Genomic DNA, 17,970 nt, shown 5'->3' with positions numbered 1-17,970 from the left:
CATGAAAAACCCCTGAGCCTCAAACCTCTTTCTTTTTCTCCACCCATAAATATTTACAAGTGCATATACCTTCTGACCCAACTCAACTGTTTGCATAAAATTACTCCAATCTGATATTCAAAAATATAACTTTCTAATATATATTTCCTTAGGTAGTCCATATCTTACACCACTTACTCTTTCAGGGACAGTTTATATGACCTTAAAGCGTACCTAAACTCAGATTTTTCATTTTACATAAAAGGGTATAAAAACCTTTTTATGCAACATAAAAAAAAAAAAAACACAGAATTTTTAAGTGCAACACCCTTTTTTTAAAAAAAAAAAGTGTGCAGCACTGCCCCCTAATTTTCGATCGCCTAAAACACCTAATGTTTTTTACACCACATTACAATACATATCCCAAAATAGGAGGAATGTTGCTTATGTTAGGATAGTTGAGTTGAGTAATGTAAATTATTCCTTTAAGCCCAAATATCCAAATCTACATCTAGAACTGCTGGTAAATGGTGCAAACAAAGATAAGTAAATTTTATTATCTATATATTAAAACTGCAAACAAGTTTTAGGCATTTAGCCATTCACTGTTTCAGTGTTGTTTTTTAGTTTGTTCAGTGAACCAAGCTAATATGCCTATAACTTGGATTTAACCTCAATCTGTGTCTTTGAGATCTTCATGGCGGTTAATGATTTTTTACTTATGTATTATAAAGAGACTCTGTAACATACAATTTTAAAAGTGAAGCCACTGAATTAAGGTGTTTTATTAGTTCTCAGTTTCCATTTGATGCACATTTAGCAAAGGCATTTCATTAATGCTTCTTTCTCTTGGACATAAATTACTGAAAGTAGAATTTGTTTTAAAAGAGGGTGCTTGTCTCCTCCAGGTGATGAAGACATATCACATGTATAATGCAGATAGCATCTCTGCACAGACTAAACTTAAAGAAGCAGAAAAACAGGAAGAAAAACAGATGAGTCGATCCGTGCGACAAGAAGATCGCCAGATTCCTCGTTCCCCCGACACCACAACTAGCATCCGTTTAGATGACAAAAACATAAGGCGGAGCTCAGTTAGAAAAATTGAAAAAATGAAGGAGAAGGTAAGAAATATAATCATTTTGGCATTCATTATCTGTATGAAACACAGTGGTGTTGTTATCTCCAAAATTCTGTTACTCAAGATTTCTGGGGGTCTTTTAAGTGTTTAGGAAACTACCCTGTAGTCTCCTGGCTGAGAAATGGAAGAACCACAAAAATTTCCAAAAGATGGGTGCGGGGTGCTGTTATGACTAGCTTTCCCGGAATGCTGTTCCCTGCAGGACTACTATTGCTCGAGCCTGATGGCCCTCTCCCTGCATATAACGATGCACCAGAAGACTTCTGTCCCTATTTTTTCCCCAGCGGCTGAGGAACATCTCCACTCCAGGGTCTCCTGCCTCTCCTTTTGCATCATCTACAGTTAGGTCCATGAATATTTGGACAGAAACAACGTTTTTTCTACTTTTGGTTCTGTACACTACCACAAATAATTTTAAATGAAACAACTCAGATGCAGTTGAACTTCAGACTGTAAGCTTTAATTCAGTGGGTTAAACAAAAAGATTGCATAAAAATGTGAGGAACTAAAGCCTTTTTTTTTTACACAATCACTTCATTTGAGGCGCACAAAAGTAATTGGACAATTGACTCAAAGGCTATTTCATGGGCTTGTGTGGGCAACTCCTTCGTTATCACTTAAGACTGTCATTATCAATTAGGCATATAAAAGGCCAGTTGATTTGAGGTGGGGGGGAGGGGTGCTTGTATGTGGAGGATTTTGTTGTGAACAGAAAACATGCTGTTAAAGGAGCTCTCCATGCAGGTGAAACCAGCCATCCTTAAACTGCAAAAACAAAAAAACTTATTCAAGAAATTTCTACAATATCTACAGTTTAGTACATCATGAGAAAGAAACAAAGCACTGGTGAACTCGGCAACACCAAAAGACCTGGATGTCCACGAAAGACAACAGTGGTGGATGATCACAGAATCAATTCCAATGCTGATGAGAAACCCCTTCACAGCAGCCAACCAAGTGAACAACACTCTCCAGGAAGTAGGCGTATCGATATCCAAGTCTACCATAAAGAGAAGACTGCATGAAAGTTAATACAGAGGGTGCACTGCAAGGTGCAAGCCACTCATAAGCCTCAAGAATAGAAAGGCTAGACTGGACTTTGCTCAAAAACATCTAAAATGGCCACAGTTCTGGGAAAACATTCTTTGGACAGATGAAACCAAGATCAACCTTTACCAGAATGATGGCAGAAAAAAGTATAGAGAAGGTGTGGAACAGCTCATGATCTAAAGCATACCACATCATCTTTTAAACAATGGAGGCAGTCATGGCTGCCAGTGGCACTGGGACACTGGTATTTATCGATGATGTGACACAGGACAGAAGCAGCCGAATAAATTCTGAGGGGTTCAGAGACATACAGACATGTCAGCTCAAATCCAGCTAAAAGCATTCCTATTGATTGGGAGGCGTTTCATAATACAGATGGACAATGACCCAAAACATACAGCCAAAGCAACCCAGGAGTTTAATAAAGCAAAAAAGTAGAATATTTGTGAATGGCCAAGTCAGTCACCTGATCTGAACCCAATTGAGCATGCATTTTACTTGTTGAAGACTAAACTTCGAACAGAAAGGCCCACAAACAAACAGCAACTGAAAGCCGCTGTAGTAAAGGCCTGGCAGAGCAATAAAAAGGAGGAAACCAGCATCTGGTGATGTCATTGCCAGCAAGGGGTTTTCAACCAAGTATTAGAAATGAACATTTTATTTTCAGCTTTTTAATTTGTCCAATTACTTTTGAGCCCCTGAAATGAAGTGATTGTGTAAAAAAAAAAAAAAAAAAAAAAGGCTTTAGTTCCTCACATTTGCAATCTTTTTGTTCAACCCATTGAATTAAAGCTGAAAGTCTGCAGTCAACTGCATCTGAGTTGTTTCATTTCAAATTAATTGTGGTAAAAGCACAGAACCAAATTAAGAAAAAAGTTGTCTCTGTCCAAATATTTATGGAACTAACTGTACATCCTGCTCCGGATAAGCTGCACGCTAACCAGAAAATCTCCTACACCTCTTTCAACGTCCCAGTTTACAGAGCAGCATTTACCCCATGTCTGCCACACCTCTCAGCCTGCTCCCTTTACTTCTTCTAATACTGGACAATCCTATCTGCTTCATCCAAAGTTTATTCTCTACGTAAAGCAACATCAAGTGTCAACGAGACATTTTACTGGAAAACCCCCCAACTACAGCTATTGAGATTGCTCACATCCATCAAGTACAGGTCTCATATCGTACGGAATCTGACCTCCCAAGAGTTGTTCGATGTAGAATTCATGTTTACTCTATTAAGGAAGAAATCCTGGTCCAAGGGTGCAATGAACCTCGGTGTCTCTCAAATTCGGAATTTCCAATCAAATGTTTTATCCTTTTTTCTAGTGAATCTCTGTAATCAGGTGGCTGTTTTGTTTTGCTTATCTAGCAGTGAACTTTTTTTTTCCAGTTCTGGATTGCATACATAGCTTACCTATACAGTAGACAAAATGGTTTTGGTTTTGTCCTTTTATGGTCTACTACTGAAGATTCCCAAAAATTAGTTTTACAGGTTTTGCTTACTATATATTTGTTGTATCTTTTTTTGTTTTTATTTGCAAACTTAACTTGTGTCTTTTTTGCTATAAGAGTTTAGGAGGTCTTATGTATGTTGTTTTCATATATTGTTATACCTGATTGCCTTCTCTCTAATAATATTGTGATTATCACACCATATCCTTTTATTTGTTTACTTGCTATATGTTGGCCTTTTCAGTCGTATGGTCAGTTGTCATTGTTTTTGTAGGGATTTATGATAATTTCACCTTCCCCAATATCTTTTTTTGGTTCTAGGGCTCTATTTTTTGTCTGGCCTTTCTGTCGTCTCATCCTCCTTGTCTCTATTTTATTTTTGTTGATCTTCCCCTGTCCTTCATGCCCTTTCTCCTGTACAACGGAGCGTTTCCTTTTTTAAGTCTAGGATAACGCACACTCTATTTACTATTGACTCTTAATGTTGTGCCATTCAATGCAAAAGTTGCTGTTAGGCAATTTTTTACCACCAAAGAGCTCACGTGGCATTTATGCAAAACAACAATTGCCGTCATAAGCTCCCTAATTTGCAGGCTCGGAGTTACCCCTGGGCATGATATGGGACCTTGGGCTGCTGCTGACGCTGGTCTGTGGGGGGTGAGTATTTTTTGTTACCAGACATCTGGCTTGGCCTGATGCAGAGGGTAGAATGTTATTCATTTAGGGCTGCAATATCACCAGATTGTTTACTCTACTCTAACAGGTTTCACATGAAACGCACAATAAATTAGGGTTTTTCAAACTGCTTGATTTCTCTGAGGACGTTTTGGGTGGAGACTTTAAAATCTCGCTACATGATCCTTTGGGTATTTCCAGCAGTCAGGGCTGTATAGCTCTTACTTGAAAACTGTGTGAGTTGCTCCATGAATACCAACTTTTTGATATATTGCATATCCACCACCACCCTGTGTGAGATTATATACTTTTTATTGTGCTCTGCATTGTGTATACTCATGTATAGATATGTTTCTAGTCTGCCATTCTGACTTTCAACTCTTTGCAAACCCCAAAATAGGCAGTATCAACCTTTCTGACAATGGACCAATTCTGGCTTTTAAAATAATTTTATTTCAAGATCCTGTGGTTCTTGACTTATCTTTACAGTTATAAAACCATTTGTATATATACACAATTCATTTTTTAGAAATCACTCATAAACAATTTCTTTCAAAAGATGTTGAGGCCCAAGTCAATAGAGTTAGGGAAACCTTGAAATCCTCATGCCCCACCGGAGGCAAGGCCTCTCTTGCGAAATGTCGGCATTCCTTCAAGTTTGGCAGCTCTCTTTGGCCACTACAATTCAATTAAAATGGTACTGTTACCCTAATTGCAAAACATACCTCAAGCGCTACCAATTAAGGTCCCAGCTCTATTTTTCCACAATTTCCAAGATCCATCTTTCTACATTATCTGGTCTTGTAAGCATTCTAGTCTCCATTTTTAACATTCTATGTCTATCAAAGAGTCAAGGTGAAGTGGTCGTACCAGATTCTTGCTTTGCTTTGCTGCTATTCATCTGAGTATAGAATGGTCCTGTCATGCCGAGTGCAAGTCCGAATAGAACAATCTTTTAGACACACGGCTGACTGTGATCCTTTGGAGTGGCGACACAATAGAGGCCACTATTTCTTTATTTTCTAAAATTTCAGCCCTTCCTTAATATGTTCTTTCCCCCTATTCCCAATAAATAGCAAACCTAAGTTTAGACCAGGGTTTCAGGCCATAGCTGAACAGGTAGTGAGATGTTTATTCAAACACACAAGATCCTGGCCATCTCCCTTCCATGCCCAGATACCATATTGTAGACCTCACAGAATTTTGGTATAGAGTCCCCTTCTTTTTTGCATTCTGTTTCCAGTGGCCTTGTGTTAGGATACACTTATCTGGCCAATCCAGCATTGTGTGCCACTGCAGTATATTATGTCCTGTTTGTTTTCTCCAGTGCTTGCAGCAGTAGGGAGACTAAGGAAATATTGTCTGCCCTCTGGTTAGCAGCTCGCAGTATCTCATTCCCTTTAGCCGTGCACCCTGGGATGTGCGTTATTTTCTCCACTGAGCTCTTCCAATAAAACTTTAAATTAAAAAAATCTTTAATTTATGTTCATTTGTAAATGGCACATCTAATGCTCTTTGCCAAATGCATTATACGGCTGTGACACCCTGTCTGCAGAATCTGGGCATCAAAAAAAAAGGTAAAAAGGGTGCCAGGTGCTGGGTCATGCTGGATTTTCTTACATTTTTTAATGTTTTTTCCATATCCGGCATGTGCACAGGGGAGTTTGAATGACTGAGAATTTAATATTGCCAAACAGAGGTCACATCTGAGTGGAAGCTTCAGACCTCCTTCAAACAGATGTCATCCTGATCAATACCTCCTGGGGTCCTGGCCATTTTTATTTCGGTCTTTCCTCCCATTCTGTTCCAGACAAAAGCTAAGGTGTCTCTTTAAATGAGCCTCTGACCATAGTAAAACAAGGAGTTTTAATGTTTGTTATTACTTTCCAGAGCTAAAAATCCAATAGAAAGAACACAACCTAGTAAACCTGTATAGTAGTAGAGTAATATAGATTAAAAAAAAATTGTGGTGTTTCTACTGACCAGCATTATCTTTTTTTTTTTTATGAATTTATTATTTATTTATGTATTTATTCTTGTTTACAAATTTTTTTTTTTTGTTCACTAAACACAACCGCATTCTTGCTGTATTTACATTGAGTTAAAGAGTCTGATTTCTAAATTCACATGTTTAATTGCAAAAGTTAGGTATGACCATCACTTGGTAGGAAATACATATCAGCTGGACTTCTGTATAATATAAACTACAAACAGAATGTTTTATTTTCTGAATGATTACTAGGGTTACAAAAAAGCTTTTTTTATGAATTACTGGAAAGATATTTTGTTAAAAGTATTTTTTTTACAGGAAAGTTTATTTAGATCTATTTTTTAGGTTGTTTGTATGAAGTGTTTAGTCACAGGTTTTGGTCCTAAATTCCATTCTGTCCATCGTTGTGATCCAGTTGTTTTGTCCCTTTAGCGTCAAGCCAAATACACTGAGAACAAAGTGAAGGCGGTTAAGGCACGAAATGAATATGTACTGGCACTTGAAGCAACCAACGCCTCTGTCTTCAAATACTACATTCATGACTTATCTGACCTGATTGATGTAAGAATTCTATGTCTTTGTTATTTAACTGTATGACTTTAGACTAATGACTAAGATTTACAGACCATTATCTAGTAAATCCTTTCTTGACCAAGGTTTTGTGGAATTATAGGGTTTCTCCAGAGATTGCAAAGGGATACTTAAAACATTAAGCAATTTATTTTTATTTATTTTTTCATATGAATAACTAATTCAATTCATTTATCCTTTAAGCTAACTGTTTTGGGGACATTGTCCCACTAATCACCAATGCATGGAAAATTCTTTCCATACCTATCAGTGTAATGGTGTCCTTCTGACCACAGTAGGAAGGGGCATTCTTCCCACTGACAACCACTGTAATGATAATCAGTGAGCGCAAGAGTGGCTTTCCCAGAACAGTGCCGAGTGAATAATAAAAAAAAGCAGATGTGCACCTTTTCTCACAGACATTGCCTCCAATGTAACTGGGTTCTTTTCCGCTAACAGAAAAATAAAGTGGCCACTTCACTCACTCTACAATGTAATGATGAATGTTTTTTGTCTGCATTTCTTTTCTTCCCATTATGATTGTTTTAAATATTACTAAAAAAAAATTTTGATGTATGGCGGAGGCCTGGGAGTGAAATAGGCTGACTACATAACTTTTATATATATTTTATTCTTATATGTGAACTTGTTAACCCTTTGTTCCTCTTCCTGTACCTCTTCAGGCTGTTGAGGCACTATCTATAGATATAGTAACTATTAGCAGGGGCTTCCTGAGTCTGAGTTTGAGTCTGTGACCATTGTTATTGGTTTCTGTCATTTATTGCAGTGAAAACTTTGAGAGGATAGCCCTCAATTTTAGAGAGATTTCCTCTTGTTTCCATCGTATAAAAAACAGATGGCGGAAAATTATTTTTTTAACCCTGCTTTACTGTAAATATGTGCAGAAAATAACCCACAGAGGCTCATAGAAGTGCGCACATGTGTCAAAGCAAATACACACACAATGTCCGGACTGGTTAAACACTAGCAGACAGTGTCAGGCAATACACACACATTTTCAATCAGTACAGCAAACTAATTTGTAAATTCTGTGTTTTTGCTTGCATACTCTTTGTTGTTTGCATTATGCATTCATAGAAATAAACTGAAATTCTAGAAGTATATTATGTAACCTAAATTTTACGTGTACTTTCCAAGTGCTGTGATCTGGGCTACCATTCAAGTTTGCATCGTGCCCTACGTACCTTCCTTTCTGCGGAGTTCAACTTACAGCACTCCAAGCATGAGGGACTGGAGACCCTGGAGAATGCAACAGAAAATCTTGATGCATCTGCTGACAAACAACGTCTCATGGAATCCTCTAACAATGTGTTTTGCCCTCCTGCAAAGTTTGAATTCCAGCCACACATGGGAGACACCGTAAGTTTTGCGTTTATTTCACTAGTAGTACCTAGTCATATGAAAGTAAGCACACACTATGAAAATTTTAAAATATATTTGAACAGGAAAACTGTGGATCTTTGTTAAAACCGTGCCCACATTTATTACATATACCGGTATTATACACCAGTTGGCTGGTTAACTTTTTTTAAAGGCACCAACACCCCATTTTGTTTTCATTATTAAAAATAATCACAGGCTACTTAAGGCCGGGATTTCATGCCTGATTGGTCGGGAGCAAGTTGGGTTTATCCCTCAGAGACAGGCAGGTCATAGCATATGCAGAATACTACGTCTCATACATCTCGCCAAAACAAGATGCCTCCCAGCCATGTTTATTTCTCTAGATATAGTTTTTTGACCTTACCTGTTTACCCTTCTTCGAAATTTGGGCTCTGCCCCTAATTTTCTTGCCTGAGTTCAGTTGTTATTCAATAACCCAAGAGCCCCAGTGCAGTATGCAGGGTTTGGATCGGCATATTTCGCCATCTCTACAGGAACACACCAGGGAAGCCCACAGTCCCCTTTGTCGTTTGCTATGGAGCCCCTGGCCATACTCATAAAGGAAAACCTCGATGTCACAGGTCTAGAGAGTGGGTCGATATCACCATTAAATCAGGCTTTTTGCAGATGACTTGGCTCTTTTCCTCACAAAGCAATCACTTCTTTACCCAACCTCTCCGGGGTGTTGCCTGTCTTCTACTACTTTTCAGACCTCCATATAATTTACAACAAATCTAGTGCCCTTAATATTTCTCTGGCACAAGATATAGAGGTACATTTACAGGCCACCTTCTCCTATAAATGTGCATATACCAAGTTCACCTATCTTGGGATCTTTCTTACGTCATTTTATACATTTTATCTCTATACAATGCTAGTTACGCACGTCAATCCTCGGTTCTGTGAGAACCTTGCAGTTATGGATCTCTTGCAGTCAAATCTCTTGGCTTGGCAGAATACCAGCCCTGAAGATGACTATTCCTGTTCGGGCCCTCCCAGTGGTGGTTCCAAACCATATTCTCCACTCCTTACAACGCCTGTATCTTGACATAAAATTTCCAAATTTGAAGTTCCTACCTCCTGTCTTTTTACTTGCCTGCAGTTGAGACACTGAGATGTTCTAACCCTGCTCAAATATATCACTAGTCCACTTCCGCACACCCCATTTGAAGGTGCTTATGATATGGACCCCCTGGGTAAAGGAACTATCTCATTACCTCCTGGGCGGTTCATATCTGTCCAGATTTATATGTCTAAAAGTGGTACATTGTTTTTCATGAAAATTTATTTTAAATTGTAGACCTGTAATTCTTAGGCATACTTCACTGAAATATGTCCATTTTTTATTAAATATATTAAATAAAAAACACAAATCTGTTAAAACAAGGATGCATAAATAAATCAAAAATACTGAAAAACCTGGTAAAAAAAAGTACAGTAGCATATATATATATTTATATATATTTATTTATATTATATTTATAATATATATTAAATTCTCATTTTCTCTTTTTTTTTTTGTTTTTGTTTTGTTTACAGTAAACAATGTATATGGGTGCTCTGTACCACCCCCGGGTTTTCTAACTGTTTATTAACCACCTGAGCGTTACACTGATTTCTAGATTTCTGTTCCAAAAGCGTCACAGGTTTTCATGAAATTAATATAAGGGTAAGCAAGTATCTACATGTTTTCTGGCTTCCTCACATGTACAGGTGCTAGATCAAGCAAACATACCATAGATATAAATATTTTCCCTTTAATGCCCTATACTGTAAATTTTATGGTCTGGTTTTTGGTCTTTATATTTACTTAGATAGGAAGCTGGCCTGTAAGTGTATGACGATGACTACCAAAAAATTTGCATTATTTGATGAACGTAAGGGCATGTTCAGACCTGGCGTAAAATCAGACAATCCGACAAAAAGATAACATTAGAACTAATGAGCCCATTCATTATGCAGATGGCAGAAGGCCTACAGTGTTGGGGTGATCCAGACCCTTCTCCTGTAGCTTCTGTGAGCAGTTTCCACCTCTGGTAGCCACTACAGACTTCAATGGAAGGATATTACAACTTTTAAAAACGTCTAGGTTTAGGTTTTTCTTGGCTGGTTCCAGAAATTTTGGCGTATGCAAATTGCCCCTCAGTGACAGGACAAGACAGTAGTTCTGGGTGACAACAATGGCTACACCCCTGGATACAACAGAGCCCATTAACCTAATCCTTTCCATGGTGAGTTGAGACAAATTTGACACCTCATATGCAAAGGTGAAAGCATGAATGGATTTTATGGAACATTTCTTCCCAACAGGCAGGGAAGAAAAAAAGGATCCTATTTATGGGGGCTTAGTTGTGGCAGCAAGGTGTATTTGGTGTCAGATATACTAGTTTTGCTCCAGGGGCAGCCAGGTGCATTGGTAGCCCAGGTGAGGAACAAAGAACAGCCAGGAGCATTGGTAGCTCAGATGGGGATAAAGAGCAGCCAGGTGCATTGGTAGCCCAGGTGAGGAACAAAAGGCATCCAGGTGCATTGCTAGCTCAGATGCTGTTAGAAAGGCAGCCAGGTGCATTTGTAGCCCAGGTAAGGAACAAAGGGTAGCCAGGTGCATTGGTAGCCTAGATGTGATTAGAAAGGCAGCTAGGTGCATTAGTAAGCCATCTGAGGACCAAAGAGTAGTTAGGTGCATTTGTATGCCAAATGAAAAACAGAGTGGTCGGGTGCTTTGGTAGCCAACATGTGGTTAGAAAGGCTGCCAGGTGCATTTGCAGGCCAGAGGTTTGTGTAATGAAAGTTCTGGGTGTGGGGACCTATTTTATATCTGGAAACCCCCTTTAATAAGTGGGTCACCAGATGTCTAGCCACCAGCACCCTGGCAATGAGTACAGAAATTAAAGAGCAGTAATATCATTCCCTTTACTGTCACCAGCTCAATTTCCTGTTTAAAGCTAAAAAATAGCGTGCTTTCTTACTTTTTTTCTGACTATAGTTGTTTTAAACCTAATTGACATCTCATGTACAGTGAATTTACAATTGTATTATAATGTGCATGTTTAATATAGAACTGAACACACACTTTACAATATCCCCAGTGCATCTTTATTTTTACTTTTATTTACATTTTGCTATCCTTCAATCCATCCTTGATGCATTGGGCAATCAGTTTGTGAAGTGTTTTGTTAGATTCAGGCTCAGTGTCTATAGCTATCCATTGTCTGGATTAAGTAGCTCATCACAGCTTATAAAGTGGACACTTGTATAGAGTGTTATGTGTATTAAGTATAATATACTGCATTATGTTGGTCTATGATGTAGTTCTTGTTGTACAAAAATGTGTGGGATACTGTATGTAATGAAGAGGTATCGATAACCCCTGAGAAACTGTGTAGCTGAAGGATGGTAGTGCTTGAAGAGTGAAAAACAATAGAGTAAAGGCATGGTATCCCAGGAAAGAAAGGAGAGGAGAGATGGTTCATTGACAGTTTTAGCCCTTAATACATGGGAGTGAAGAGAGAGAGAAATAAGTGGGTGATATGTAATCTAGGTGTTTATTTCTGTACAGAGCAGACACTGTTCTCAATAACATCATTGTCCTTATCCATAATTTGGATAGCATTGTTTAATACATTTTTTTTCAAATAATATTTTAGCATCGGTGCTAAGAAGCCAACTGTCTTAACTGAAAGGCAGATTTAAAGCAGGACTAAATTCACTTTCACTTCTTATTGACTGTTATATTTTTACCGGGTCTTCAGCCATCTCGATTGACTCGACGAGTGCGCAAAACCAAACATGTAGGTGCAGGTGGGGGACACCTGTGGCTAACACCCCCTAAAAATTTTATTGCTATGGCAACATCAGAAAATAGAGAACTCTGACCATCAAAACACGCTGCCCTGCTCTGTTACGCATAACTGTCCACTTGTCTAACTTGAAATGTTTTAAAGGTGGGGAGATGAAAATCGGGGTACTAGTAGCTATGAGGATCCCCTGAGTGCCCCAAAACATTTAAGTCAATATGACTTACTGTTTAGGAGATGTGAAGGTTTGTACACCGTTAAATGTAAGACTGCAGAATATTACCTGAAGCATTTCACACAAACACTTTATCACTATGTGCTGCCGATGACGTCATTGTACGTGCCCAGTTGTACAGGCCCTTTGGAATTTTAGACGCCCATTTGTACACAGCTCTCGGGTAGATAATTTTCATGGGCAGCTTTTTTTGATAGAACACCCTCAGCTTGTGAGTTCTGTTCTCAAAAATTATGATTCTTCCTTCTTTTTCCAGCAAATCTGGCAGGTTGCCTGTATTCACTGACCACTCTTTGTTCACAAAGCCCGGCCTAAGTGGCTGCTGAAAAGTGTGGACTGCTGCTAGACATTTATTTGTGTAGGTTGTCTTCTGTTGGAATCTGTGACTTTATCCAATTTGGCATAGCCTGAGCTGGTTGATCACGAGGAATATTGCTGCATGTGAATGTGGAGTCATTCTTCTGTTCATGATGATTAAGAAAATTTGGGTACTGGACAAAGCCAAATAGATGTTCCTTGTTAGACTTTTCTAGATAACACTTGCAGTAGTGTGTTGGGTAACTATCCGAAGCAAGGGGGGTTATGGCAAACACACCATGTTTTAATATTTTTTATTTAATCTCATGTTGTTTATTATGTTGGCACTTTATGAATACGGTTTAATTCTCCCACCAAGATTCATTATTAACGGCTAATTGAAACCGTCTGCACAAATAGTCATGTTGTTCTCCAAGTGGAGAGCATTTTGTACAAAACTGTGTAAGGAAGGTGTGGAATAGAGAGGGAGACGTGGCGTAAAGTCCTAAGTTAGCTTTTTGAACTCTCTCCCCATACATTGGCTGCAAGTATGGGGTGGTTGTCCTACTGCAGATTAAATTAGGAACCGGTCCGATGCCTCCCTGAGGATAATGTATGATAAGTATATGCTTGATTTTCTCAGCATTGAGGATACTGGTAATCATAACCAAATTGTAGAAATGAAGCCACAAATTTGCAAGGAACCTCCACCATGCTTTACTGTTGCCTGTAGATATTCATTATAAAAATGGTTTTCAGCCCTTTGGTAAATAAACTGCCTTTTGCTGCAGCCAAATATTTAAAGTTTTGGCTTTTGATTAAGGAAATAGCGTTTCGCAGGTTTGTGGTAATCCTTTTCTCTATGTTTATTATCAATTGGCTATGTAAATGCATCCTTTTTTCTTGTTTCTGGCCTATTTTTTACTAGCATAATGTTCCTGGGTGCAATGTTACATTGAATGAGAAATACCATATTACCACTGTTACAGCAGTGTCAAGCCTCCAGCTTCTAACGTAACAGGGTGATAACGTTAGAAGCTGGATGCTTCTAGGGCAGGGGTCTGCAACCTGCGGCTCTTCAGCCTCCTTGTTGTGGCTCCCTTCGGCTGCCGTGGGGAGATCTCTGATGGGGGATCCCCTTCCTCCCAAGACACTGCGGAGGAGTGGATTCCCTATCCGGTGTTCTAATGAAAAAAATCTACCAGTGAAATAAATCTACCACGGGGCGTGTACAAATGGGTGTGTACAATGACATCCCCCTCCTTTGAACCCCAATTCCTCTGGAATGGGGAGATGTACAAAACCAAAAATGTAGGTGCAAGTGGGGGTTACCTGTGACTAACACCCCCTAAAATTTAATTGTTAGGCTAACATCAGAACATAAAGAACTTTGCCCATCAAAAAAATCTACCGTTACACATTGCTGGAGGCACCTGAACCCCAATTTCTCTGGAACAGGAAGGGGGTACAGGTGAACAAAATTAGAGGTGCAAGTGGGGGACACCTGTGGCTAACACCTCCTAAAAACTCCACCCATCAAAAAACCCTACCTTGTTACACATTGTTGGAGGCTTCTAGCACCTAAACCCCAATTTATCTGGAAACGGGGGTACAGGTGAAAAAAATTTGAGGTGCAAGTACGGGACACCTGTGGCTAACACCTCCTAAAAATTCATAAAAACTCTGCCTATCAAAAAAATCTACCCTGGTACACATTGCTGGAAGCATCTAGCATCTGAACCCCAATTTCTCTGGAACGGGGGGGAGGCGGTACAGGTGACCAAAATAGAGGTGCACTTATGGCTAACACCACCTACAATTGAATCGCTAAGGCATCGTCAGAAAATAAAGAACTCTGCCCATCAAAATAATCTACCCTGTTACACATTGCTGGAGGCTTCTAGCACCTGAACCCCAATTACTCAAGATTGGGGGGTACAGGTGAACAAAATTAAAGCTGCAAATGAGGGACACCTGTGGCTAACACCCCTTAAAATTTCATCGCTAAGGCATCGTCAGAACATAAAGAACTCTGCCCATCAAAAAAATCTACCCTGTTACGTTAGAAGCCTCCAGCTTCTAATGTAACAGGATGATACGCTAGAAGCTGGAGGCTTCTAGGGGTATAGTTCAGTGTTTAATTTATTTCAAAGTAGGCCTACACATGCACACTTGTTGTAACAGGTAAAATTAAAAAAATATTAAAACTTTTAAAAGTTTATAAACTGTGGTATGTTTTGCCGCTCCAGACTATTTTTCTTTAGTGGAAGAGGAGGCAAAATGGCTCTTTTGATAGTAAAGGTTGCTGACCCCTGTTCTAGGGGCATGGTTCAGTGTTTTTAAATTATTTCAAAGTATTCCTACACATACACACTGCACTTCTGTTTTGTTATATTCTGTTGTTATACCAGGTAGAAATACAAAAAGATTTAAACTTTTAAATGTTTATAAGTTGTGTTATAATTTGCAGCTCCAGACTATTTTTCTTTTTTGACAGTAAACTATTTTGACAGTAAAGGTTGCCGACCCCTGGTCCAGATCAATTTCTTTATTTGTTTGTGTGTGTGTGTACAGGTAGTCCCCGGGTTACATATGTGAGAGGGACTGTGGGTTTGTTCTTAAGTTGAATTTGTATGTAAGTTGGAACAGGTACATTATTTTAATAAATGTAATTAGGACAGATGTTTGTCTCAACATATTAGGCAGCGTTGTGTCAGTTACTGTATAAAATCCTCACTGTGAAACAAAGCAAAAAAAAAAAAAACTTTATGAAGCCTAGACATTCAATAACTTCTGAAGCAAGTTGTGCTTTGACATGCAAAAAGGAACAACTGCAAAGTTTGTCTTGGTCATTAAAGAGTTACAAGAGGTTGCAGAACAGTTCAGACTTCTTCTGCATGCGAACCACCCCCTCCCCCTATCAAGCCTTCGTCCTGCACACAAGCAACATTTTTTACTCGGGGACTACCTGTATTTTGATTACTTTCCGGAGAGTTGAGACAGAGAGACTTTCCGACAAGGCATGTTCTAAACCTCCAAGGGAAGCCTGTAACTGATACTTATGAACTAATTTTATCTTTTTTGAGTTAAAAACGTGCACGCTCAAAGTATCTATCTAACTCGGTTTGCAGATGTAGCTTGGTTAGGCGTTTGTTTAGGAATATACTTAGTAAGTTTTCAGAACTGTGGTAGATCCTCTGGAAATTTTAAAACTGCAGATTTACCACTGCAGGGTCTCACCCTGGTGCTAGAAAATGGCCTTTTCAAACGCTCTGTGGAGTCATAAATATCTACAGGAGATCGATCCGGAGTATGAAGGCTGCAAAACCTTGGGGAGGCTTGGGGTTGATGCAGGGGAGCAGAATCCGCTGCTGCCTCGAAAGGTAGTCTTACTAGGTTTTAAAAATATTTGGTAATGCAATTACCATACCCCTCACTCTTTTTTGTTATTTGAGGCTCTGACAAGTGGAAGCAAATGTGCTGCCATTACGAAGATGGTCAGCTCCCCACAGACACCGTACAGAACAAGGTGTTTGTGAGTATTGGGGAATGATCTGCTGCAGGTGGACCACAGGCAATACTAGTAACTAGTCCTTTGCCCTCTACCTTCCTTGCCTCCACTGGCAAGGCTCCCAAAGTTCCTTTCCTTTAAATATTGTGTAACATTTCCTCAAAGCAACGTGTCCTGCATGCATAGTGCTGCAGTGCTGGTTACACTTCATCCCTGCTGGGCTTTGCATTTCAGTTTTTAGGACACACATTTAAATTGTCAACTCTAGTCTCTAGTCTAATCAGTATTTAATGGTACTCCTCAAAACAGATGTTTGAACTTTCGATTAATTAACATTTACATGATAACTTTGTGTACACTATGATTATGATTATTACTTTGACTATGATTGAAAATAACCTCTTTCTCAAACAAAAAATGTTATTGTTGCCCAATTTGACAGTCTGAAATGGGTCTTACCATAAAATTGGTCTGATTAGGTGTTCCCCAAATAGGCTGTATTAAATTCTATTAACTTAAATGAAGGTTGATTGTATGACAGAAGCCTTCCGCTGTAAAACATGAATTCCCAATGATCACTGATGACACAATAGAAATCAAGAATGTAATGGAAAATAAAATTATTAAATATCAATATGCAGAAGCCCTTAATGGAACAGAAACCGAGTTTTTTTCCTGCTTGCTTATCTATCCCTATTAATGATTTGGTTTCTTTCTAGTTGAAGGAAACTGTTCCCAACCGTTAGTTAAATATGTGTAAAAGACGATTGGACACTGGCAAATAAAAATTAGTAAGCTGGAATAGGTTATAACACCTCATACTATACCAGCGTGCCTTAGTTTTTCTGCTAGTGTCTGCAGTTATCCCATGCATTTGTCCATTATACTTAGACCCTGGGTTGTGCATTGACTCTTTCCAGATAAGTTCTTGGTAAGTTGGCTCTGCTACGGCACATTTTTCTGGTCCAGAACTGCTCTGTTTTTAAAGATCACATCATCGAGAAAGCATTTTCAAAAGGAAAGAGGTTTTACATCAACCTGTTCACTTTTCCAAAGCCAAAAGATAAATTTGCCCCATTTTTTGGGTGCAAGGCCCTAATTGTGTACCACAAAAATCAGGAATTGAATCATTCAGATCTGGTATTCATTAAGATAGTCAGAGGGACTGCAGTGGACCTGAAAGATACTTGCTTTCTCCTGACATTTTTAAAACTCATCCAGAACAATGTGGGACTAATACAGAAAAATTTTAAAGAAACCCCCTTAAATGTCTCCAACATATATTTTCCTGCTTATTAAGGTCGGATAAATGGCAGTTTCACCTCTCTTCTTTCTTTTTCTCAATTAGCATGTATAGTGAGTTGATCCCATCTCTCTCATTTGTTTAGTTTCTGGGACAGATATGTACCTTAATTTACCTGCCCCCTTTTCTCAGATTAAATGCATGACTGCATTTGCATGAAAAAAATCTCAAAAACCTAGTTTTGAAACATCAAATAAAAAATGTAAATTTGGCCTAGCAAATGCTTTCTCATGTACCCCCATATTATGCCCAGAAGGTTGCTGTTTTCACACAGATATACTTTTAAATATTTTATCAAAATAGAGTTGATAATGTTTACAAGGAACATTGAAAGGATTATGCAATACCATGGTAATACCATACTACATGTTGATGGACCACAGTCCTCACTCTTTCAGACTCAACAAATATCCAGATCTCAAATTGCAAGACAGGATCAGAAAAATTCAGACAATGTTACCACTTAGCCTTGAAATCTGCATACAAACAGAACAGCAACCAGACTTCCAAAGAGTATTGGACTAAACTAAAGCAGACATTTACTAAATTACACAGACCTGCTAAAT

At 38.7% G+C, this 17,970-nt stretch overlaps 1 protein-coding gene across 2 annotated transcripts in view; it reads left to right on the top strand.

The window, feature by feature from the left end:
- LOC140339717 (SLIT-ROBO Rho GTPase-activating protein 2B-like) overlaps window positions 1-17,970 on the top strand; it is a 114,222-nt gene that overhangs the window by 24,069 nt on the left and 72,183 nt on the right. For both annotated transcript variants that reach the window (XM_072424527.1, XM_072424535.1), the window contains exons 6-8: window positions 888-1,103; window positions 6,720-6,848; window positions 8,016-8,237. In XM_072424527.1, the coding sequence (XP_072280628.1) occupies window positions 888-1,103; window positions 6,720-6,848; window positions 8,016-8,237 (567 nt within the window). The remainder of the gene's footprint in view (window positions 1-887; window positions 1,104-6,719; window positions 6,849-8,015; window positions 8,238-17,970) is intronic.

Source organism: Pyxicephalus adspersus, chromosome 1, assembly GCF_032062135.1.
Source record: "Pyxicephalus adspersus chromosome 1, UCB_Pads_2.0, whole genome shotgun sequence".
Taxonomy (NCBI): domain Eukaryota; kingdom Metazoa; phylum Chordata; class Amphibia; order Anura; family Pyxicephalidae; genus Pyxicephalus; species Pyxicephalus adspersus.
The sequence above is the reverse complement of the archived record's forward strand: the minus strand, read 5'-3'. Positions and strand labels throughout refer to the sequence as shown.